This window comes from Oncorhynchus mykiss, chromosome 6 (assembly GCF_013265735.2).
Source record: "Oncorhynchus mykiss isolate Arlee chromosome 6, USDA_OmykA_1.1, whole genome shotgun sequence".
In the NCBI taxonomy this organism is placed as follows: Eukaryota; Metazoa; Chordata; class Actinopteri; order Salmoniformes; family Salmonidae; genus Oncorhynchus; species Oncorhynchus mykiss.
The window spans coordinates 58,112,635-58,136,777 of NC_048570.1; the positions used below are offsets into that span (position 1 = coordinate 58,112,635).

Sequence of the window (24,143 nt, forward strand, 5' to 3'; positions counted from 1 at the left end):
AGGGTCTCAGAAAACACACAACCTCGACACCTTCCAACTGATTGCAACAGTCAGGTAATTATGTAACGTCAAGATTAAATTGTTGCTATAGCTATTCGGGAGAGAATTGACCCAATGCAACAACAACAAAAACACAAGGGCAGGCCTTGTCTAAAAATTGGTTTCACACATTTGAGAGAATCTTTTCCAGCCATGCTAAACACATATTTCATCGTTTATATAACAGTCGCTGAGATAAAACCCGTATTTCTTTATTTAGCTAAAGGCAAAATCCTATTTACATTGCAAGGCAGGTAAGCAAAAGAAACCGCTTTCATGACAAATATACGGATAAAAACTAGTCCTTTCCCCCCCTTTTTACTCCCTTAAATAATTCAATCATTCCATGAAGAACAGTGGTGTATTTTGTGTTGTTTGATGGCATACAGTGATTGCCATCAAACAAAAGTAATAACGGGAGCTCCCGAGTGGCGCAGTTGTCCAGTGGTTTGAGTGCAAAAACATACAAAATGTGACAACATAGGACTAATCAGAATTGAGAATTGAGCCCTAACAATATAGTCTCTCGTGCTTTTGAGTCCCTGCCATTCACACAGACATACGTGATAGCCAGTAAAGGCCCGGTTTATTTTGGATTGGCCTGGTCGGACATAGGGTCATCAGCTGAGATGCAGGTGAGGATGCTGGTGGAGTTGGGTGACCAGTTCCTCCTCTGTAGGCTCCTGAATTTGTTCTCTGGAAGGTACAGTGGAGTTTTAAAAGACAGGACACCAAACATTGTCAAGAGACACACAGCGAGTTGAAGCAAAGCGAAGCACGCTCATGCAGGCGGCTGCTGTAGTCCACAACGTGCATTTAGGGATGGGCATTAAGGGTTGCTCTTCTGACTTGTCCCTGCTAAACATATCAACAGCACTTTCGGGCAAATAGTTCAGCGACATGCGTTTAGTTGATCGAGCGGGTTAAAAGGGTGGGCGGATGTTTTTGCTACCAATTATATTAGTGATGGGGTACAAATTGATACAGTTACATATCGCAATATTATTTTTGATGATTTTGACCAAATAAAGTGCTAGTCGGCTGTACCTGCACCTGAACACCTAAGCTGTGCCTGCGCCTATCCTATAAATAGTGAGCCAAGATGTTTCCAGCGCTTTTATATCCTTGACTGATCATGGCTCTCTCTCTCGTCACTCTGCAGCAGACATGGCGAACAATATGTTTGGCACATCGAATCGCAACGTCGCAATAAAATCGCGAGAATTGCAATACATATCGAATCGGGCACCTAAGTATTGTGATAATATCGTTAGGTCCCTGGTAATTCCCAGCCCTAAATGATATAATGCATTATCTGCAAGCAAGGTCCTGAAGAAATACATGCCATTTTACAGTTTGTTATCAGAAAGCTCACCAGACACAATTGCCCAGACAAAAGCATTTCTGAATATTTGTTGGGGGGAAAGTGATTCAGCATTGAAACGTGAGGAGCCAACGAGCATGGTTTAAGGCAGTTCACAGAGAACAGAACCGCTGACAGTGAGGGTATCCCAGTTCGTGACTGACCTCTAGGCCTAAAACCCAAACACCAGAAAGTAGGAATATGCAAACCACTCAGACAACAAACAGGAGCAAAAAAAGCCAGAGCCAGAGCAGAGTTAAAAAGCAGCTGCTGAGTTGCAGCAACCTACCTGAACATGAGCTGGACGGTAGTCTCATAACCTGTCCGCTCAACGTCCGCCACTGAACACATGACACTCCGGTCCCACTTATAGATGAAGTTCTGTTACAGAAAACAGAGGTATCGTGGCGTTTTACATGTTTTGTTCCCCCCCCCCCCAGAAACATCTTGCACTTAAACACAGTAAGTACAAATCAGGCCAGCATAAGTTCAGACATACCTCCAAGATGAGCGCCACAAACAAGTTGACCCACATGACAGAGGAGGTAAGCCACCAGGAGACAAAGTAGACCTTGGACCACCTGGGAGGAGAGAAGAAACCTGATCAACTGTTTACATGGACACATCACCATTACCCATAATCACTGTTTTACAAACGGAGCCCCATGCACAATTAACTTGTCTTCGTCCTCTTTAAGCAGGACAAATAATGACTATGCCCCCACTCCTACATGCATTTTCACCATTACTAGCCTTGTCCTGAGTTGGGTACAAAAGCTTGTTTAACCAACCAAACATTTGCAATTTTTTTTAGGGAACAACTGAAATGAGATAAATATTATGAAGCGGGAGCTCATTAAAGTAAGGCACAGCCCCAGAAAATGAACAGGACTCATGTGCTTCAGCGTCAACTGCTGCCCTCTTGTGGAAGGGGAAACAAAGTGAAGCGTCTGACAGTTGGATCCTAAGACTCATGCATCGATGTGTATTACGGTTGGCTTACTCTGTGGTGTATCTGGTGTAGGCATCCATGAACACTTGCCAGTTATTCACCACCATGACGTTGTAAAGGAGGACGAGGGAAGACTGAGCAAAACAGAGGGAGAGAGGAGAACGAAAACAGAGGTTTGTGTCCACTCTCTCTCTCTCAACATTTAGACCCAATTTAAAGACTAATTGGATTGACCGGGACTGAAATGTCAACATACCCACCGTGGTATTTTATAGGTATCTTTTAAAAGTTACTTCAGTGCATTATCCCTTTGAGAGGTTACCCCCACAACACCAGCCTTCCCAGTCAGAGCCAGTACAGATGAGTCACAGATAGAATGCCAACCATGTGTTTTACTGTTTCATTCCCTCCAAAGCCCGTTCTCATTAAACCAGTCTCTTATAGACAGTAGACAGGGCTATGCAGAGAATGCTATCGTTAAAGTCAGAATGTTCGCCTTGAGCTAAGCCTCTGTGTTCTCTGCCTATGATTTGGCTTCAGGGACTGGCAGTGAGAGACGAGAGAAGGGTACCCACAGCAAAGTCGTCAAAGTTGTTTGGCCAGTAGCCCAGCTGCTCGTAGGAACCACACTCCACGGTGATGTTCTTCATACTGGAATTGGACATCACACTGTAGAGGAATAGATACAAATCAACTTCAATTACCTCACACAGTAAACACATTAAAACAGCCACATTAGCTACTGTACGAGGCCATTGCTACCTTTGAATAGTGTACAAGCGTTCAAATACATCCCTGTCAAACTGTACCTCATCTGCCCTGGAGCTGTGATGGCTCCCTGGAACAGCCAGATGCCAAGGACAGCAAACACATAGAACACCACCTAAAGAAGAACGAGGCGCAAAAACACAGATAGATGTTAGCTGTGATAGGGAATCCATGACGTCCAGCAAACAGACGCCTAGTGTATAGACATGCATTTCAAATGACTAGTTAGATGTGAGAACAAAAGAGAAGAAAAACAAGTGCCGTTGAGTCACTCACCACTAGTATTCCTGCAAAAGCTCTGAGGTTTTTCACCAGGTCAACCAAAGTACTCGCTATGAGGGCCATCAGCTAAAAGAGGCATTAAGGATGACTGTTTCTATAGTGTAATACCAACACGCATAACCAGAGATGATAAAGACATTGGCTGTACCGGCATGAATTTACAACAATACAAATCTATTGACATACTGGTACACCAAAATAGAGCAAAAGTCCAGCAATAAACCATTTCCACCAATAGGTGGAGCCAAATACGTCACATCACATGCATTGAATTATTATTTTTTGTTTACTTAACTCGGCAAATCAGTTAAGAACAAATTCTTATTTACAATGACGGCCTACCCCGGGCAAACCCAGACAACGCTGGGCCAATAGTGCGCCGCCCTATGGGACTCCCAATCACGGCCGGATGTGATACAGCGTGGATTTGAACCGGGGACTGTAGTGACGCCTCTTGCACTGAGATGCAGTGCCTTTGACCACCGCTGCACTCGGGAGGCCCAAAACGGCGACACTACTTCTCCCCAGCGGCACCACTTCCTCACCTTGATATCAGGGATGATTCGGAGGAAACGGACGACGATGAGCATGTTGACCAGACGCATCATCTCCCACAGAGACATCAGGCCACGCGACGCTGGGTTCCTGGGACAACCACACCAAAGGTTTATTCAATCTCACAGTGCTACTTAGTTACTTATCGTTCATCCATCGTAGTGTTTTATTCAGTAACACTCTTCCTCTGCTATGTTTATCATGTGCATCACCATGTACCATATCTATATGTCCATGTTTCTATTCCTGTTTTCGACCATCCCCATGTACCTGTGTGTGTGTGTGTGTGTGTGCGTAAACAAAGTTACTCTTTCATCACGATTGTAACTGTATATACAAATGAGCACCATCCTTCAAGACAATTTCCTTATACAGAATATATTTGTTGAGCGAGAAATATGACCGAAGTGAAGACACCAACCATTTAGGAAACGGAAGCCTGTAGGTGGCAAAAATGGTGATCTGAAGGATCTGTAAAAGAAAAATAAAATACTTTTGAGTTCTATTACCAAGACAGAAATATGCTTAAAGGGGCAGTATGTAGCTTTTTGGGGGGCGACCGGATCAAATTCACATAGAAATGTGAGTTATAGATCTGAGAAGCGGTAGATCCATTCGATGTGCACTTTTGCTATGCTCCCCGTTAAGTCACGTTTTGGCGAGCAGCTTTTCTCTTTCGGTTTTGTACACCAGCTTCAAACAGCTGAAAAAACAAGATATTTGGTTCATGAAAATACATTTCAGAGCAGTTTAGATTGCGCAATGATTCTCTACACACTATAGATTGTTAAACTGAAATTAGGAGAAGCATTGAAATGGTCGAGTGATTTCTACATACTGCACCTTTTTAATGTTTCCTTTCATTTACAGAATACCTTACCAGAAGGCAAACTGTGAGAAGTCCATCAAATATATTGTTTCTGTATGACAAGTAGCCTCTCCACCCAAAGGCTAATATCTTTAGACTCATCTCCATCAGGTAGTATAGAATAAAGAAGCAGTTAATAACTTCCATGTAGTAGTCATCCCGCTCTGCCATGGACTTCTCGGAGTCAAGCACCAGTATGGTCTGCAACACACACACAGGGAGAAACAGAGAGACCAAACAAGTTGAGCCTCGGTCTAATATGATGGACACGCAAAATACAGGCTCGACATCCTGTCTGTTCCCGAAGGTCCTGGACTTACACAGATGCACATGACATTGGCCAGGGCCACGGCGTTGCCCACTACCGTAACATAGTAGTGGCTGAAAAGCAACTGAAGCCCCTGGAGGAGTGAGGAGTTGTACTCTGGCTTCGGAGGGTGCTGCAGGAGACAGACAATGAAGTTCTCGTCAAATCACACAGGAGCAATCTAGCTATCATTTAGACAAGTAAAATAAGCCAGTTTAGAACCGACTTTGACGTTAAATCCATTCCAGTAACATTGATCCAGTGGAGAAGCGCAGAGCAGTTAATGAGATGTGGCAACCACCTCTTTGATGCGGTCCTTGTCCAGCTCGTCAAAAAGCCTCCGGAAGGCCTCCCACTGGATAAAGCCATCTGACAACTGCTGCACTCTCTACACAGAGAGAGAGCGAAAAAGAGAGAGAGAGAGAGAGAGAGGCACATTCAAAGGGAGCAATATTCAAATGTTTATCCAACGCATTCTAAAGATTTGCACCGTAGTCCTTTCTCACCTTGATGATGGCTTGTCTGTAGTAGGACTTCATTTGTACCCTCGCCATGACCTGCAAAGAGGCATCCACCCGCACACGCTCTCTGGGGGGAACAAGATGTAAGGCCATTCAGTGTGTGTGTGTGTGTGTGTGTGTGTGTAGGGCATGAGAATAAGAGAAAGAGCAGAGAATGAGCAGTCTTACACATGCTCCTCTGAGTGTGTAGCGTCCTGACCCCGCCCCTGGCAGGACATGACCTCAAAGGCAGCTCTGACGCCCAGTCTCCTCCTTAAGATGGACGCCTGGACAGACATCTGCCACAAGAGAACAGTTTCATCATGATTACCTATGGGGTTTACACTGTACCTTAAAATGGTCTGATATTTACATCATATCCATCCAGTGGCAGTCTTAAACTCACCAGCAGGTATCCCCTGAACTGGTTGTAAACGATGGCAGTTAGCAAGTTCATCAAGAAGTAGGTTCCTGGGAGCAGGTAAATAAGACAAATTATCAACCTATTGTGTTACCACTCAATCCGTTTCATATTTTCCGTGTCTCTTAACAGTTCATTTGGTGGCTAGTTCTTACCAAAACCACTGAAGAGAATGAAGAAGATGGAGTATCCTCGGTTTAAGGAATAGGCCGGAATCATCACTGTTAAAAAACAAACAAACATGAAAACAGGTTTAGGTGGAGAAGACATCTAAATTATTCAGCAGGAAATATATGTTTAATTCACTATGACCTACACAGTGGACTTACCATCGGGGTTATTGGCTGTAGTGAGGAGCACCAAGAGAGAGGAGAGAGACGTGGGCAAGTCTCTGAAGTAGGCCTCCCACTCCCCATTTTGCTTAGGGTTCTAGGGACAAAGATATGTAAGTCCCTTATAACAACAATGCTAAATGGACATTCATCGTGCTTTATCCTGGTCTTAATGGTCACGTGAGGGCGAGTTACTGTACAGGTCTTTATTTAGACAAGTGTAATATGACACATCTACCACTGGTTGGTGTTAAAAGCTCTGTTAAAGCCTGTACCACCGGGGTGAATAAAACAGTCCTCGTGACTGTGAGGTAAAAGGGCACATTCTGGCTTGAGACCTGGGCGTCAACAGAACAGCCAGCAGGGTGGAACAGAGTGTACCTCTCCTTTAGCAAAGAGCAGCATGCCAATCATGGTGAAGAGGCAGAGGTGGAGGGCCAGGAGCAGGATAACACTGGGAGGTAAGAGAGAGAAGAGTGGTGCATTAGACACCTCTGCAATGACAGTCAGGCCTATATACAGTGGGGAGAACAAGTATTTGATACACTGCCGATTTTGAAGGTTTTTCTACTTACAAAGCATGTATAGGTACACTTCAACTGTGAGAGACGGAATCTAAAACCAAAATCCAGAAAATCACATTGTATGATTTTTAAGTAATTCATTTGCATTTTATTGCATGACATAAGTATTTGATACATCAGAAAAGCAGAACTTAATATTTGGTACAGAAACCTTTGTTTGCAATTACAGAGATCATACGTTTCCTGTAGTTCTTGACCAGGTTTGCACACACTAAAGCAGGGATTTTGGCCCACTCCTCCATACAGACTTTCTCAATATCCTTCAGGTTTCAGGGCTGTCACTGGGCAATATGGCATTTCAGCTCCCTCCAAAGATTTTCTATTGGGTTCAGGTCTGGAGACTGGCTAGACCACTCCAGGACCTTGAGATGCTTCTTACGGAGCCACCCCTTAGTTGCCCTGGCTGTGTGTTTCAGGTCGTTGTCATGCTGGAAGACCCAGCCACGACCCATCTTCAACGCTCTTACTGAGGGAAGGAGGTTGTTGGCCAAGATCTCGCGATACATGGCCCCATCCATCCTCCCCTCAATACGGTGCAGTCGTCCTGTCCCCTTTGCAGAAAAGCATGCCCAAAGAATGATGTTTCCACCTCCATGCTTCACGGTTGGGATGGTGTTCTTGGGGTTGTACTCATCCTTCTTCCTCCAAGCACGGCGAGTGGAGTTTAGACCAAAAAGCTCTATTTTTGTTTCATCAGACCACATGACCTTCTCCCATTCCTCCTCTGGATCATCCAGATGGTCATTGGCAAACTTCAGACGGGCCTGGACATGCGCTGGCTTGAGCAGGATTTTAATCCATGACGGCGTAGTGTGTTACTAATGGTTTGCTTTGAGACTGTGGTCCCAGCTCTCTTCAGGTCATTGACCAGGGCCTGCCGTGTAGTTCTGGGCTGATCCCTCACCTTCCTCATGATCATTGATGCGAGGTGAGATCTTGCATGGAGCCCCAGACCAAGGGTGATTGACCGTCATCTTGAACTTCTTCCATTTTCTAATAATTGCGCCAACCGTTGTTGCCTTCTCACCAAGCTGCTTGCCTATTGTCCTGTTGTCCATCCCAACCTTGTGCAGGTCTACAATTTTATCCCTGATGTCCTTACACAGCGCTCTGGTCTTGGCCATTGTGGATAGGTTGGAGTCTGTTTGATTGAGTGTGTGGACAGGTGTCTTTTATACAGGTCACGAGTTCAAACAGGTGCAGTTAATACAGGTAATGAGTGGAGAACAGGAGGGCTTCTTAAAGAAAAACTAACAGGTCTGTGAGAGCCGGAATTCTTACTGGTTGGTAGGTGATCAAATACTTATGTCATGCAATAAAATGCTAATGAATTACTTAAAAATCATACAATGTGATTTTCTGGATTTTTGTTCTAGATTACATCTCTCACAGTTGAAGTGTACCTATGATAAAAATTACAGACCTCTACATTTTTTGTAAGTAGGAAAACCTGCAAAATCAGCAGTGTATCAAATACTTGTTCTCCCCACTGTACATATTCAAGTATATTAGGGTGCCCTCTGTGGGTCTCACATGTACTGAAACAAGAGTGAATCGTGTATGTACAGTGCCGTGCGAAAGTATTCGCCCCCCTTGAACTTTGCGACCTTTTGCCACATTTCAGGCTTCAAACATAAAGATATAAAACTGTATTTTTTTTGTGAAGAATCAACAACAAGAGGGACACAATCATGAAGTGGAATGACATTTATTGGATATTTCAAACTTTTTTAACAAATCAAAAACTGAAAAATTGGGCGTGCAAAATTATTCAGCCCCTTTACTTTCAGTGCAGCAAACTCTCTCCAGAAGTTCAGTGAGGATCTCTGAATGATCCAATGTTGACCTAAATGACTAATGATGATAAATACAATCCACCTGTGTGTAATCAAGTCTCCGTATAAATGCACCTGCACTGTGATAGTCTCAGAGGTCCGTTAAAAGCGCAGAGAGCATCATGAAGAACAAGGCACACACCAGGCAGGTCCGAGATACTGTTGTGAAGAAGTTTAAAGCCGGATTTGGATACAAAAAGATTTCCCAAGCTTTAAACATCCCGATAATATTGAAATGGAAGGAGTATCAGACCAGTGCAAATCTACCAAGACCTGGCCGTCCCTCTAAACTTTCAGCTCATACAAGGAGAAGACTGATCAGAGATGCAGCCAAGAGGCCCATGATCACTCTGGATGAACTGCAGAGATCTACAGCTGAGGTGGGAGACTCTGTCCATAGGACAACAATCAGTCGTATATTGCACAAATCTGGCCTTTATGGAAGAGAAAGCCATTTCTTAAAGATATCCATAAAAAGTGTTGTTGAAAGTTTGCCACAAGCCACCTGGGAGACACACCAAACATGTGGAAGAAGGTGCTCTGGTCAGATGAAACCAAAATTGAACTTTTTGGCAACAATGCAAAACGTTATGTTTGGCGTAAAAGCAACACAGCTGAACACACCATCCCCACTGTCAAACATGGTGGTGGCAGCATCATGGTTTGGGCCTGTTTTTCTTCAGCAGGGAGAGGGAAGATGGTTAAAATTGATGGGAAGATGGATGGAGCCAAATACAGGACCATTCTGGAAGAAGAGTCTGCAAAAGACCTGAGACTGGGACGGAGATTTGTCTTCCAACAAGACAATGATCCAAAACATAAAGCAAAGTCTACAATGGAATGGTTCAAAAATAAACATATCCAGGTGTTAGAATGGCCAAGTCAAAGTCCAGACCTGAATCCAATCGAGAATCTGTGGAAAGAACTGAAAACTGCTGTTCACAAATGCTCTCCATCCAACCTCACTGAGCTCGAGCTGTTTTGCAAGGAGGAATGGGAAAAAATTTCAGTCTCTTGATGTGCAAAACTGATAGAGACATACCCCAAGCAACTTACAGCTGTAATCGCAGCAAAAGGTGGCGCTACAAAGTATTAACTTAAGGGGGCTGAATAATTTTGCACGCCCAATTTTTCAGTTTTTGATTTGTTAAAAAAGTTTGAAATATCCAATAAATGTCGTTCCACTTCATGATTGTGTCCCACTTGTTGTTGATTCTTCACAAAAAAATACAGTTTTATATCTTTATGTTTGAAGCCTGAAATGTGGCAAAAGGTCGCAAAGTTCAAGGGGGCCGAATACTTTCGCAAGGCACTGTATATAACCCTAAATATACCCTACGGTGCAGTTTTAGGGAACTACGTATGTGATCACAGAAGTGAGAGCATTTTGAGGTTGACGAATAATTGTAAAGCTGTGAAGGGAAGGTATGAGATTGAAGAAAGTGTTGGTGGCAAACATAATTACCTGGCTATCTCTGGGAGGGTCCGCTTGATGCACTTCAAGGTTTTCTTCATCAGGGAGGAGTTTTGAAGGAGGAAGAAGGGCCGAATGAGTCTCCTAACTCGCAAGTTCTGCCGTCGACAACAAAAGGAAAGGAGCAACATTCCATTCGAATCTTTGCATTGCAAACCATGTCTTTATGAACTGTTAAATATTACAGAGGTTATTTAAACCAACATTTTGAATATCCTCTCACCTGATCACAATACATGCTCAACGTCAACGCCCAATCAATTACAGACGCTGAGACGGCCAAGATGTAGACAATCAACCACTTGCACTTCCGAAACTCCTCCCAACCAATCAAGTAGCTCTAAGAACAATATATTCAGTTAGAGTCATATCTATTTTTATTGCAAATAAAGACACAAAGGGGATTTTCATGTAGACTTATTGTTGCCCATCTACTGTGTGTCTCTTCCCCGTTGGCATTGGCAGAAACATAGTCTGATGGTTACCTTGGTAGCAAAGTCAATGGCAAAGATGACGAGACAGACTATCTCTATGCCCTCTGTCAGGCCACAGGGGGGCTCCCAGGGGGGAGGTCTGAAGCGAGGGTCTGACGTGTAGGAGAAGGACGAGGGCCTCTCGATGAAAGCCAGCATCAAGACGACCGCAATAGTCAAGCCCAGCCCCCTGAGCAACACAGACAGTCGTTTAACAATGACACAAAACCCGTGGGGGGTGGGGTTCAAACATCTGACTGAGAACGAGAAGGGTGATGGTTGGCTTCACTGTCATAAAAGTGCTCTTCTCACTACACTTAACCACAGAGGAAGCTAAGACAGGACAGAGTTAAGACATAGACATGCTGAGTGTGGTCACACACTGCAGTGAGATACAATGCAGAGGGGATATAATGACATCCTTCAGAGGATAGGACCAATATAAGAATAGAAACGTGCAGAACAATCCAAAACAATATACTTTGACTCGCGACAGTAGCGACTTACCACTGCCATATCCTGGAGTAGTACCACCTGTACAGACGTAACGAGTTTGCATCCACTCTATGATTGATGGATCGGTACTGTAGAACGAGAAACACATTTCATTGTTTTGAAACCGCAGTTTAGGGGTAGTTCCTAATCCACACCAGTCATACAAACAATATATGTCAATCAGTTACAACGACAGTTCATACAGAGGATATATATGTTTCACCTGTATGGCGTCCTCAATAAACACGACAGCTTGCTGGAGGTAGAGATCCTCATCACCTGTGTATGAGGAGAGGGAAATGATTGCGCTTGTACATTGTCAAAAGCACATGCTGTGAAGCAATAGTTGTTCTCAAGCAAATAAAGTCATACTCTGTATTTGGTTGAAAACAAAACATTGAAAACAAACCTGTCTACCTATCTGTCGCTTTTCTCAAGCAAATGAATAAACCCCAACCCCCAAAAAACGTGCATCTCGCGATCTCGCGATTATATCAGTGGCCACTGATTCGACAACAAAAACCAGCGCAGTCAGTCCCAGAGGTCAAAGTCTGACCCCATATCCTAATCCTACAGTAGGCCTGTGTGCATGTGTATGCAGTAAACTTCAACACTAGCATGTCTGAATTCATCTTAGTCGTTCAAATATATCCAATTGAATTAGACCCGAGCCTGGATGAATAGTGTGCTCCAAACATCCCTCGTCAGGTCAGATTAAATTAGCTACTGATTCCAGGCATTTTTCCACAGAGCTCATTACACATCTAAATGTCAACTGAACCCTCTTACACTTACTGGACTGTCACTTTAATTCAATTATCATTTTCAGTTTAAATCCAATTCATGAAGCTATTCTGATGTGTTAAGAAGCCATATCGTCTCCTGGATTTGTCTTTGTCTCCATTTGTCCCCCTTCAAATTAGGGAATTGGGTCTATTTCAGCCACACCCATTGCTGACAGGTGTATAAAATTGAGCACACCACCATGCAATCTCCATAGACAAACATTTGTAGTAGAATGGTCCGTACTGAAGAGCTCAGTGACTTTCAACCTGGCACCGTCATAGGATGACAACTTTCGAACAAGTCAGTTCGTCAAATTTCTGCCCTGCTAGAGCTTCCCTGGTCAGTGCTGTTATTATGCAGTGAAAACGTCTAGGAGCAACAGCCGCGAAGTGGTAGTCCACACAAGCACACAGAATGGACCCGCCGAGTGCTGAAGCGCGTAGCCCGTAAAAATTGTCTTTCCTCGGTTGCATCACTCAGTACCGAGTTCCAATCTGCCTTTGAAAGCAACGTCAGCACAAGAACTGTTGGTCCGGAGCTTCATGAAATGGATTTCCATGGCCGAGCAGCCGCACACAAGCCTAAGTTCACCATGCACAATGCCAAATTTGGGTGGAGTGGTGTAAAGCATTTTTATTTATCATTTATTTAACTAGGCAAGTCAGTTAAGAACACATTCTTATTTACAACGACGGCCTACCCCGGCCAAACAACGCTGGGCCACTACAACCACATCATATGTCATCACTCATCGTGGCTGTCTCTGACAGGGCAGCTTTTCTCAAAAGCAGTCCACAATTTGCTGCCAAAGAAAACTTTGTGTCAATGATTTCTACTGTCACCAAGCATCTGAAAGATTTTTTATAAACACATTGTGGACCACTCAAATAGAGTTTTGAGACATTAAAAACAATTGGTAACACTTTACTTGAAGCATAGGGTCATAACACCTTATAACACAGTCATAACCATGTCATAACATGTTATAACAGTTGGCGTAACATGTCATAATAACCTGTCATAACATTGTCACAACACTGTCATGACACATATTTATATGTGTTGTGACATATTATGCAATCTTTTATGACTGGTTATGACACCTACATTAGAGTGCCAAAACCCACAAAACCTACCACACAAGGCAAACCATTCCATTCCAGCATAGCCTACTTGTAAATAGTATGCTATATAACATTTTCTGTAATTGGCCATTTTATTAACATGGTAATTGCACATACATTGATGTCAAAACGTGTGCCTACCCCAATGCTCTGTTGCTGATGACTGGGATGAGTGCAAGAGCCGGACAGCATGTGTGACTTATGACTGATGTATGGTGATGTACGTGATAGGCCTCCAGACAGTAGTACGCTCTTTAAAAAGTGTGTTTGTTTTTTAAATGTACTTTGTCTGGAGCCCATGTGTCAAATGTAATTCATAATATTATACTTTAAAAGGCATACTTGACATAAATTCTATAGATCATGAAATTATATATGTATGTACACAGTAGTTGTGGGGTCTGAAATTATTGACACCCTTGATAGAATTAGTAAAAATGACTGTTTAAAAATAAATAATTTAAATACTGAGCTATATTGTATGCTCAACAAATAGGGAAATTATATTATTTTATACTAATACAATTGCTCAGAGAATTTTATTTTTGTTGAACAAGTAATACTTTTTTTTCTCTCAAAAAGGTAGGGGTAAAACGTATTGACACCCCCGTTTTCAATACCTTTCAATACCTCACCTTGTGGGGATAACAGCTGTACTGTTGATGCCTACAACGTTACAATGCATGGGTGAATATTTAGATAGTCGTTTTGCACAACACCATCTTAGAGATTTGTAAACACTAGCGGTAGGTAGCCTAGTGGTTAGAGCGTTGAGCCAGTAACCGAAAGGGTGCTGGATCGAAACCCGGAGATGACAAGGTAAAAATCTGTCGTTCTGCTCCTGAACAAATCAAATTGTATTGGTCACATACACATGGTTAGCAGATGTTAATGGGAGTGTAGCGAAATGCTTGTGCTTCTAGTTCTGACCGTGCAGTAATATCTAACCATAAACCTAACCTAACAATTTCACAACAACTACCTTAAACACCCAAATGTAAAGGAATGAAAAAGAATATGTACATAAAGATATATGAATGAGCGATGGCCGAACGGCATAGGCAAGATGGTATAGAGTACAGTATATACAGATGCGTAATGTAGGGTATGTAAACATTATATAAAGTGGAATTGTTTAAAGTGGCTAGTGATAAATCAATGTTTCATTATTAAAGTGGCTAGAGATTGAGTCAGTATGTTGGCAGCATCCACTCAATGAACAAGGCAGTTAACCTACTGTTCCCCGGGAGGCCATCGTTGTAAATAAGAATTTGTTCATAACTGACTTGCCTTGCTAAATAAAAGGTTCAAATAAATAGCTAGGTAGCTAGCAAGCTATTGTACATGAATAGTTGAGAGCTAACATTAGCTATATGTAAATGTAAACATTGAGAAATTGTGATTTTAACGTGTTAGCTATTGGTCTTAGATTTGAGTGTATCTTTCTGTTCTCTTCTTGTATTTTTCAGAGAAAGGAGCTAGCTCATGCATCTGTATCCATTGTGCAGGTGAAGACTTTGAGGGAGGCTGCCATTTAACAAACTTCGAGTCTAACTTCCTGTGAGTGACCCAAAGACAGGTGGCCGGCCCCGTTTCAGCCCACTCACGTCAAAATGACAGTTGAATGACAATAACCAATAATGAATGTAATGATTGTTGTCTTGACCTGAGATACTCATCATGGCATCAGTCACACATCTCTCTCTGTGTCTTTCTCTCACAGATTCCCCACCTTCATGGAGAAGCTGGACCATTACAAAACCACTGTCCTTGTTCAAGATGTAACATTATTTATATTTTCAAATGTAAACTTTATTATACTAGTCAATATGAGAGGAGGTGCTGCAAAGGAGATGCAGATCATCCTGGAAGTGTTACGGGGTATGCGCTAATGATACAGTCACATTACAGTCAATAATTACATTTTGGAGACAATTTTGTTAATTTGATTGACTGTAGTTGTTATGTTCTGTTAATTACTGATGTCCCCTTTAAGGATGGAGCACGGTTGGTCATGGCAGGGTTGTTCTATGTTATTCTGGTACTAACTCGTTTGAGTAAATGTGAAGCTCCAATTCAATTGCTTGTATTCAGAGTCTTTCTTATTACATCAATAAGTACTAAGTGTTAAGACACTACAATGGCGACGAGGATGATTACCTGCAGTGTGCATCACGAATACAGATGGAGCTCGTAGGAAGAGAGGAAGATGTTGACCCTGTAGCACGACAGCTAGCAAGCAGTGAAGACGAGGGGAGAGCTGACGAGGACGGGGCGGCAGATTAAAGATCCGTGGAGCCAGAGGTAAAGAGAATGGCTAGCATCGGGAAAATAGATGTGTTTGATGACGCGCAAGAAAACTGGGCAACTTACATTGAACGACTGGAACAGTACTTCATTGCAAACGACATTGCTGATAACAAGAGAGTACCAGCGTTGTTGAGTTTAATTGGCCCAAAAACTTACCGTTTGCTAAGAGATCTGACTGCCCCTCTGAAGCCCTCAAATAAAACATTCCTAGAGATTGTGGAGATATTGCAATATCACCTATCACCTAAACCACTCCTCATCGCGGAACGTTTTCATTTCCACAAGAGAGATCAGAATGAGGGGGAGGGAGTTGAAGAAACTGTCTGAACATTGCCAGTTTGGAGAGAACCTAAATGACACATTAAGGGATAGATTTGTTTGTGGACTGAAACATGAACACATTCAAAAACGTTTGCTCACAGAAACAGAGCTCACGTTTGCAAAGACGGTTGAAATTGCTGTGGCTATGGAAATCGCGACTAAAGATGCATTTGAGTTGCAAAGTAAAAGAAATACTGACCTGTCACAAATTTCCCTGCACAAGTTTTCACGCAGCCGACAGCGCCCGCGTGTGGACGAAAAATGCAACAGGTGTGACAGAGATGGTCACAGAGCAGAGGACTGCCGTTTCAAAGACGAAATTTGTCACAAATGCAGTAGAAGGGGGCACATTCAAAGAGCATGCAAAGCAAAATTCAGTCACAAAAGGAAAACTGAGAAATGAAAGGGTCTGTGAATGCACTAGCAGAGAACAGTGGCAGTGATTTAGATGAACGATTAATTGGTACAATGGAGTTAAACACAGTGACTTCTCCCAGCAGTAGCATAATATGTGTGACACCAGATATCGAAGGCAAACCCCTCAAAATGGAGCTGGACACAGGATCTGCAGTGTCTATAATTTCCACTACCGTCTACAATGAGCATTTTAAGGCTATCAAGCTGAAGAACACAAATGTGTTGCTGAAGACCTACTCAGGAGAGAGGTTGAGCCCAATGGGGGCGTTGCAGGTCAGAGTGCGTTATGGGGGGCAAACACAGCAGTTACAGCTAGCTATATGTGGTGCATGGAACTGGCCCCCCATTATTTGGCAGGGAATGGCTTTCAAAAATAAAGCTGAACTGGTGTGACTTGAAAATGCTCCACACGTTCCAGTCCAAAGAGAATGGTACAGACCAAACACTGGAACACTTGCGGAAGAAATACAACACAGTTTTCAGTGATCAGATGGGAACAGTAAAAGGCTTCACAGCAAAACTTGTACTAAGAGATGACGCAACCCCGAAATTCTGCAAAGCCAGATCTGTTCCATACTCCCCTGAGACCAAAGGTGGAAGCGGAAATTGATCGCTTGCAGGATACAGGGATCCTGACGAAAGTGGACAGAAGCGAATGGGCCACACCCATAGTTCCTATTGTGAAGAAAGACGGTTCTGTTAGAATGTGTGGGGACTTCAAGGTAACTGTGAATTCAATGTTGCATGTGGACCAATACCCCCTACCACGTCTGGATGACATCTTTGCTGCACTAGCTGGTGGGAAACACTTCAGTAAAATCGATCTGAAACAGGCTTACCTGCAGCTACCGGTTGAAGAGAGCTCCAAACAGTACCTGACAATAAACACAAACTAAGGTCGATACAGGTATAAGCGCCTGGTTTTTGGCATTGCATCAGCCCCAGCCATTTGGCAACGAACTATTGACCAGATTTTGCAAGGAATCCCAGGAACCCAGTGTATCCTGGATGACATGATCATAATAGGACACGCCGACAAAGAGCAGAGAAAAACTACTCACAAATCGACAAAGAAGCACTGGAACTAGTGTGGGGCATCAAGAAATTCCACGCATACCTACATGGCAAGAGTTTCACACTGGTTACAGATCACCAGCCGTTGCTTTCCATTTTCAGTCCAAAGAAAGGCATTCCGGCAATGACAGCAGCCAGGTTACAGCGATATGCCCTGTTCCTTGCCAGTCATATGTATGACATTGAGTTTAAGCCGTCATCCCTCCACACAAATGCAGATGGATTATCCAGACTGCCGTGTACAAGAGAAAGACAAAGGAGGGTGAATGCAGTGGACATGTTCCATACCGCTCAGCTCGAGGCACTACCGGTCACAAGCACAGTTATCAAACAGGAGACAAGGAAAGATGTGACCTTGTCAAAAGTGTACACCTACACCATGTCAGGATGGCCAGCTACTGGCAGAAAGGAGCTGACTCCGTACTTCCAGCGGAGAAACTAAATTACAATGTACCAAGGATGTTTGATGTGGGGACAGTTGAATGACAATAACCAATAATGAATGTAATGATTGTTGTCTTGACCTGAGATACTCATCATGGCATCAGTCACACATCTCTCTCTGTGTCTTTCTCTCACAGATTCCCCACCTTCATGGAGAAGCTGGACCATTACAAAACCACTGTCCTTGTTCAAGATGTAACATTATTTATATTTTCAAATGTAAACTTTATTATACTAGTCAATATGAGAGGAGGTGCTGCAAAGGAGATGCAGATCATCCTGGAAGTGTTACGGGGTATGCGCTAATGATACAGTCACATTACAGTCAATAATTACATTTTGGAGACAATTTTGTTAATTTGATTGACTGTAGTTGTTATATTCTGTTAATTACTGATGTCCCCTTTAAGGATGGAGCACGGTTGGTCATGGCAGGGTTGTTCTATGTTATTCTGGTACTAACTCGTTTGAGTAAATGTGAAGCTCCAATTCAATGTGCTTGTATTCAGAGTCTTTCTTATTACATCAATAAGTACTAAGTGTTAAGACACTACAATGGCGACGAGGATGATTACCTGCAGTGTGCATCACGAATACAGATGGAGCTCGTAGGAAGAGAGGAAGATGTTGACCCTGTAGCACGACAGCTAGCAAGCAGTGAAGACGAGGGGAGAGCTGACGAGGACGGGGCGGCAGATTAAAGATCCGTGGAGCCAGAGGTAAAGAGAATGGCTAGCATCGGGAAAATAGATGTGTTTGATGACGCGCAAGAAAACTGGGCAACTTACATTGAACGACTGGAACAGTACTTCATTGCAAACGACATTGCTGATAACAAGAGAGTACCAGCGTTGTTGAGTTTAATTGGCCCAAAAACTTACCGTTTGCTAAGAGATCTGACTGCCCCTCTGAAGCCCTCAAATAAAACATTCCTAGAGATTGTGGAGATATTGCAATATCACCTATCACCTAAACCACTCCTCATCGCGCAACGTTTTCATTTCCACAAGAGAGATCAGAATGAGGGGGAGGGAGTTGAAGAAACTGTCTGAACATTGCCAGTTTGGAGAGAACCTAAATGACACATTAAGGGATAGATTTGTTTGTGGACTGAAACATGAACACATTCAAAAACGTTTGCTCACAGAAACAGAGCTCACGTTTGCAAAGACGGTTGAAATTGCTGTGGCTATGGAAATCGCGACTACAGTGCCTTGCGAAAGTATTCGGCCCCTTTGAACTTTGCGACCTTTTGCCACATTTCAGGCTTCAAACATAAAGATATAAAACTGTATTTTTTTGTGAAGAATCAACAACAAGTGGGACACAATCATGAAGTGGAACGACATTTATTGGATATTTCAAACTTTTTGAACATATCAAAAACTGAAAAATTGGGCGTGCAAAATTATTCAGCCCCTTTACTTTCAGTGCAGCAAACTCTCTCCAGAAGTTCAGTGAGGACCTCTGAATGATCCACTGTTGATCTAAATGACTAATGATGATAAATACAATCCACCTGTGTGTAATCAAGTCTCCGTATAAATGCACCTGCACTGTGATAGTCTCAGAGGTCCGTTAAAAGCGCAGAGAGCATCATGAAGAACAAGGAACACACCAGGCAGGTCCGAGATACTGTTGTGAAGAAGTTTAAAGCCGGATTTGGATACACAAATATTTCCCAAGCTTTAAACATCCCAAGGAGCACTGTGCAAGCGATAATATTGAAATGGAAGGAGTATCAGACCACTGCAAATCTACCAAGACCTGGCCGTCCCTCTAAACTTTCAGCTCATACAAGGAGAAGACTGATCAGAGATGCAGCCAAGAGGCCCATGACCACTCTGGATGAACTGCAGAGATCTACAGCTGAGGTGGGAGACTCTGTCCATAGGACAACAATCAGTCGTATATTGCACAAATCTGGCCTTTATGGAAGAGTGGCAAGAAGAAAGCCATTTCTTAAAGATATCCATAAAAAGTGTCGTTCAAAGTTTGCCACAAGACACCTGGGAGACACACCAAACATGTGGAAGAACGTGCTCTGGTCAGATGAAACCAAAATTGAACTTTTTGGCAACAATGCAAAACGTTATGTTTGGCGTAAAAGCAACACAGCTGAACACACCATCCGCACTGTCAAACATGGTGGTGGCAGCATCATGGTTTGGGCCTGCTTTTCTTCAGCAGGGACTGGGAAGATGGTTAAAATTGATGGGAAGATGGATGGAGCCAAATACAGGACAATTCTGGAAGAAAACCTGATGGAGTCTGCAAAAGACCTAAGACTGGGACGGAGATTTGTCTTCCAACAAGACAATGATCCAAAACATAAAGCAAAATCTACAATGGAATGGTTCAAAAATAAACATATCCAGGTGTTAGAATGGCCAAGTCAAAGTCCAGACCTGAATCCAATCGAGAATCTGTGGAAAGAACTGAAAACTGCTGTTCACAAATGCTCTCCATCCAACCTCACTGAGCTCGAGCTGTTTTGCAAGGAGGAATGGGAAAAATTTCAGTCTCTCGATGTGCAAAACTGATAGAGACATACCCCAAGCGACTTACAGCTGTAATCGCAGCAAAAGGTGGCGCTACAAAGTATTAACTTAAGGGGGCTGAATAATTTTGCACGCCCAATTTTTCAGTTTTTGATTTGTTAAAAAAGTTTGAAATATCCAATAAATGTCGTTCCACTTCATGATTGTGTCCCACTTGTTGTTGATTCTTCACAAAAAAATACAGTTTTATATCTTTATGTTTGAAGCCTGAAATGTGGCAAAAGGTCGCAAAGTTCAAGGGGGCCGAATACTTTCACAAGGCACTGTAAAGATGCATTTGAGTTGCAAAGTAAAAGAAATACTGACCTGTCACAAATTTCCCTGCACAAGTTTTCACGCAGCCGACAGCGCCCGCGTGTGGACGAAAAATGCAACAGGTGTGACAGAGATGGTCACAGAGCAGAGGACTGCCGTTTCAAAGACGAAATTTGTCACAAATGCAGTAGAAGGGGGCACATTCAAAGAGCATGCAAAGCAAAATTCAGTCACAAAAGGAAAACTGAGAAATGAAAGGGTCTGTGAATGCACTAGCAGAGAACAGTGGCAGTGATTTAGATGAACGATTAATTGGTACAATGGAGTTAAACACAGTGACTTCTCCCAGCAGTAGCATAATATGTGTGACACCAGATATCGAAGGCAAACCCCTCAAAATGGAGCTGGACACAGGATCTGCAGTGTCTATAATTTCCACTACCGTCTACAATGAGCATTTTAAGGCTATCAAGCTGAAGAACACAAATGTATCCTGGATGACATGATCATAATAGGACACGCCGACAAAGCAGAGAAAAACTACTCACAAATCGACAAAGAAGCACTGGAACTAGTGTGGGGCATCAAGAAATTCCACGCATACCTACATGGCAAGCGTTTCACACTGGTTACAGATCACCAGCCGTTGCTTTCCATTTTCAGTCCAAAGAAAGGCATTCCGGCAATGACAGCAGCCAGGTTACAGCGATATGCCCTGTTCCTTGCCAGTCATATGTATGACATTGAGTTTAAGCCGTCATCCCTCCACACAAATGCAGATGGATTATCCAGACTGCCGTGTACAAGAGAAAGACAAAGGAGGGTGGATGCAGTGGACATGTTCCATACCGCTCAGCTCGAGGCACTACCGGTCACAAGCACAGTTATCAAACAGGAGACAAGGAAAGATGTGACCTTGTCAAAAGTGTACACCTACACCATGTCAGGATGGCCAGCTACTGGCAGAAAGGAGCTGACTCCGTACTTCCAGCGGAGAAACTAAATTACAATGTACCAAGGATGTTTGATGTGGGGAATGAGAGTCATGATACCCCAGAAATGCCAACATCTAGTATTGCAGCAACGACATGAAGGTCATGTTGGAATTGTCAAAATGAAGCTGCTCGCAAGGAGCCACTTCTGGTGGCCAGGTCTGGATAAACAGATAGATAATATGGCGAAGAACTGTAGCGGATGTTTGGAAACCTTTCACAGGCCTGCTCCTGTCCCAGTCCACCCATGGCAATGACAGAGCCATGGCAGAGAATTCATGTGTACTACGCTGGTCCCTTTGAAAAGCACATGTTTCTGGTTATAGTTGATGCCCTATTCCAAATGGCCAGAGGTGTTTTGCACCGACTCCTCCACCTCAGCTCAGACGATAGAGTGTCTCAGAACAACGTTTGCACGCTTCGGTTTGCCGCTGCAGCTGGTAAGTGACAACGTGCAAGCTTTTGTAAGTGACGAGTTTACAAGATTCATGTCAGTAAAATGGAATCAAACACTCAACCTCAGCTCCGTACCACCCTGCCACGAATGGGCTGGCAGAACGCTTTGTGCAAACCCTAAAGCAAGGACTCCGTGCAGCAAAACGAGACGAAGGGACTTTGCAAACAAAACTGGCCAAGTTCCTGGCCTCCTACTGAAACACCCCACATGCCACGACAAATGAAAGCCCAGCCGCACTGATGTTCGGGAGGCCTCTCCGCACACAGCTGGACATCATGAAGCCAAACAGGCATAATGAAGTGCTGAACAAACAAGCCAAGATGCTCTCCGGTGGCCGGGAGCGCCATCTCCAAACAGGACAGGAAGTGATGGTGCGAGACTACAGAAAAGGAGGGAAATGGACAAGAGGGACCGTACACACACAAACGGGACCCAGAACTTACCAGGTTCAAGTGAGCCCAGACATAATGTGGCGGCGTCACATTAACCAAATGCATTCCATGGAAAACAGCACAACAATCGAGAGAGAACAGGCACAGAGAGATCCTGAGAGTGACACACAGGGAACTGTGGGGCAGTAAAGAGACCCCAGGCTGAAAGAAGGGAACGTGTTGATGAAGGTGCTGCTATAGCAGAAGCTATAGTGGAACAAGCACACACTGACAATGTTCAGGAGCCTCCAGACAATCAGAGGCGCTACCCAGAACGAAGGCACCGTCCACCAGACAGACTAGACTTATAAACAAACAAACTGTTCAAGTTCAAATTAAAAGATGCAAAATAACTACAACAAGTTCTGGGAAATGTTTCAGTTGTGGTTTGGTAACAGTAACTCTGATTGTATAAGAGAAGGAATGTTATGTTCTGTTAATTACTGATGTCCCCTTTAAGGATGGAGCACGCTTGGTCATGGCAGGGTTGTTCTATGTTATTCTGGTACTAACTCGTTTGAGTAAATGTGAAGCTCCAGTTCAATTGCTTGTATTCAGAGTCTTTCTTATTACATAAATAAGTACTAAGTGTTAAGACACTACAGTAGTATATACAACCATTTTAATTACTTCTGATGTCAATGCAACACTGTCCAGAACAGAAGAGACTGGGTGATGATATTATACTACGGCGAAAGGGTAGAGGACCTTATCATTGTCATATGTCACAACAGGTCTAAATATATATGTGTCATGACAGTGTTATGAGCATATCATGACAAGTGATGTCCGCTGTTATGACATTGACTGGTTATGACCGTGTTATAACATGTTATGAAGCTATGCTTCCAATAGTGTGAACTACTGAAACGCTTACCCCCTTCGACACAACAATAGTCTGCAGCAACCGAGGACAGACGTCTCGTCTTTGGGGATCCCTTTTCAAGGTGATCATTGTTGTCAGGGTGGGAGTCGTAGTTAATGCTCCCAGTCAGCAGTGGTTCCGATTCCATTTAGTACATTTGACCTAACTAAGCGAGTGTAAACTTGATTATACAGCACCTGTAACTCGGGTAAAACAAACTCAACCTCCGCCAAGTGTAGATTGTGTAAATTGACAGTTTTAGTAAAGAGAATGAGAACTATACTGTAACTGTCTGAGAGACAGAAAACACGTTATGCTGTCAAAAACGTGTCAACTCGTTAAATCCATCGTTTTCTATTTACAGACAGTTTCTCCACTTAGCTACGACAGTACGGGGAATATGTTTTTAGGAAACGAACTAAACTAGCCTACTCCTCCCTGTGTCCTCGTCCTCAAGTATCACTTTTCACCAGCGGGTGACTCACTGCGCCACTGACCTACACCGCGCGAAACTCAAAAGTTCAGCCTGTAAATGCCTCGAGTAGGTCTTAATGTAAAACAATGGTAGTCTACTTTGGCACGGTCTACTTGCACGGTCTAGTGGTAGCGTACTTTCTATTGTGTTAGTCAGCAGCCTTTTATGCGCCAATCAAAAGTGGTACGTAAAATACGTTTCTCACTTACTCGTTTTAACCATCAGTTTTCCACTTCCTTTGTAAAATGACCACTTAGGCTCATGTTATACACATGATTGATGACAACAGAACAAACCAAGATAAAAACGTGTTTAATAGTAAAGCTGAACATCAATATTTCAATGAACAAGTGTATTGGATTTGAACCTGAGAGAATAGACTG

At 43.2% G+C, this 24,143-nt stretch overlaps 1 protein-coding gene across 2 annotated transcripts; it reads right to left on the bottom strand.

Annotated features, from left to right (window-relative positions):
* Positions 1-230: 230 nt before the first annotated feature.
* On the bottom strand, positions 231-23,864 carry LOC110526229 (two pore calcium channel protein 2). Of its 2 annotated transcripts, XM_021607017.2 has the most exons (24): positions 23,298-23,860; positions 11,472-11,527; positions 11,261-11,337; positions 10,766-10,943; positions 10,504-10,620; positions 10,272-10,378; positions 6,769-6,841; positions 6,385-6,484; positions 6,211-6,276; positions 6,041-6,105; positions 5,824-5,933; positions 5,641-5,722; positions 5,436-5,522; positions 5,148-5,267; positions 4,840-5,028; positions 4,381-4,430; positions 3,950-4,049; positions 3,399-3,470; positions 3,164-3,237; positions 2,930-3,023; positions 2,406-2,488; positions 1,902-1,983; positions 1,692-1,783; positions 231-735 (listed from the first exon to the last, which is right to left on the bottom strand). In XM_021607017.2, the coding sequence occupies exons 1-24, from the start codon at positions 23,431-23,433 to the stop codon at positions 660-662; spliced, it is 2,286 nt and encodes a 761-aa protein (XP_021462692.2). In that variant the 5' UTR covers positions 23,434-23,860; the 3' UTR covers positions 231-659. The 2 variants fall into 2 exon arrangements, 1 of the variants encoding a protein (XP_021462692.2); XR_002473906.2 differs by lacking the exon at positions 2,406-2,488 and having other exon boundaries at positions 23,298-23,864.
* Positions 23,865-24,143: the final 279 nt, after the last annotated feature.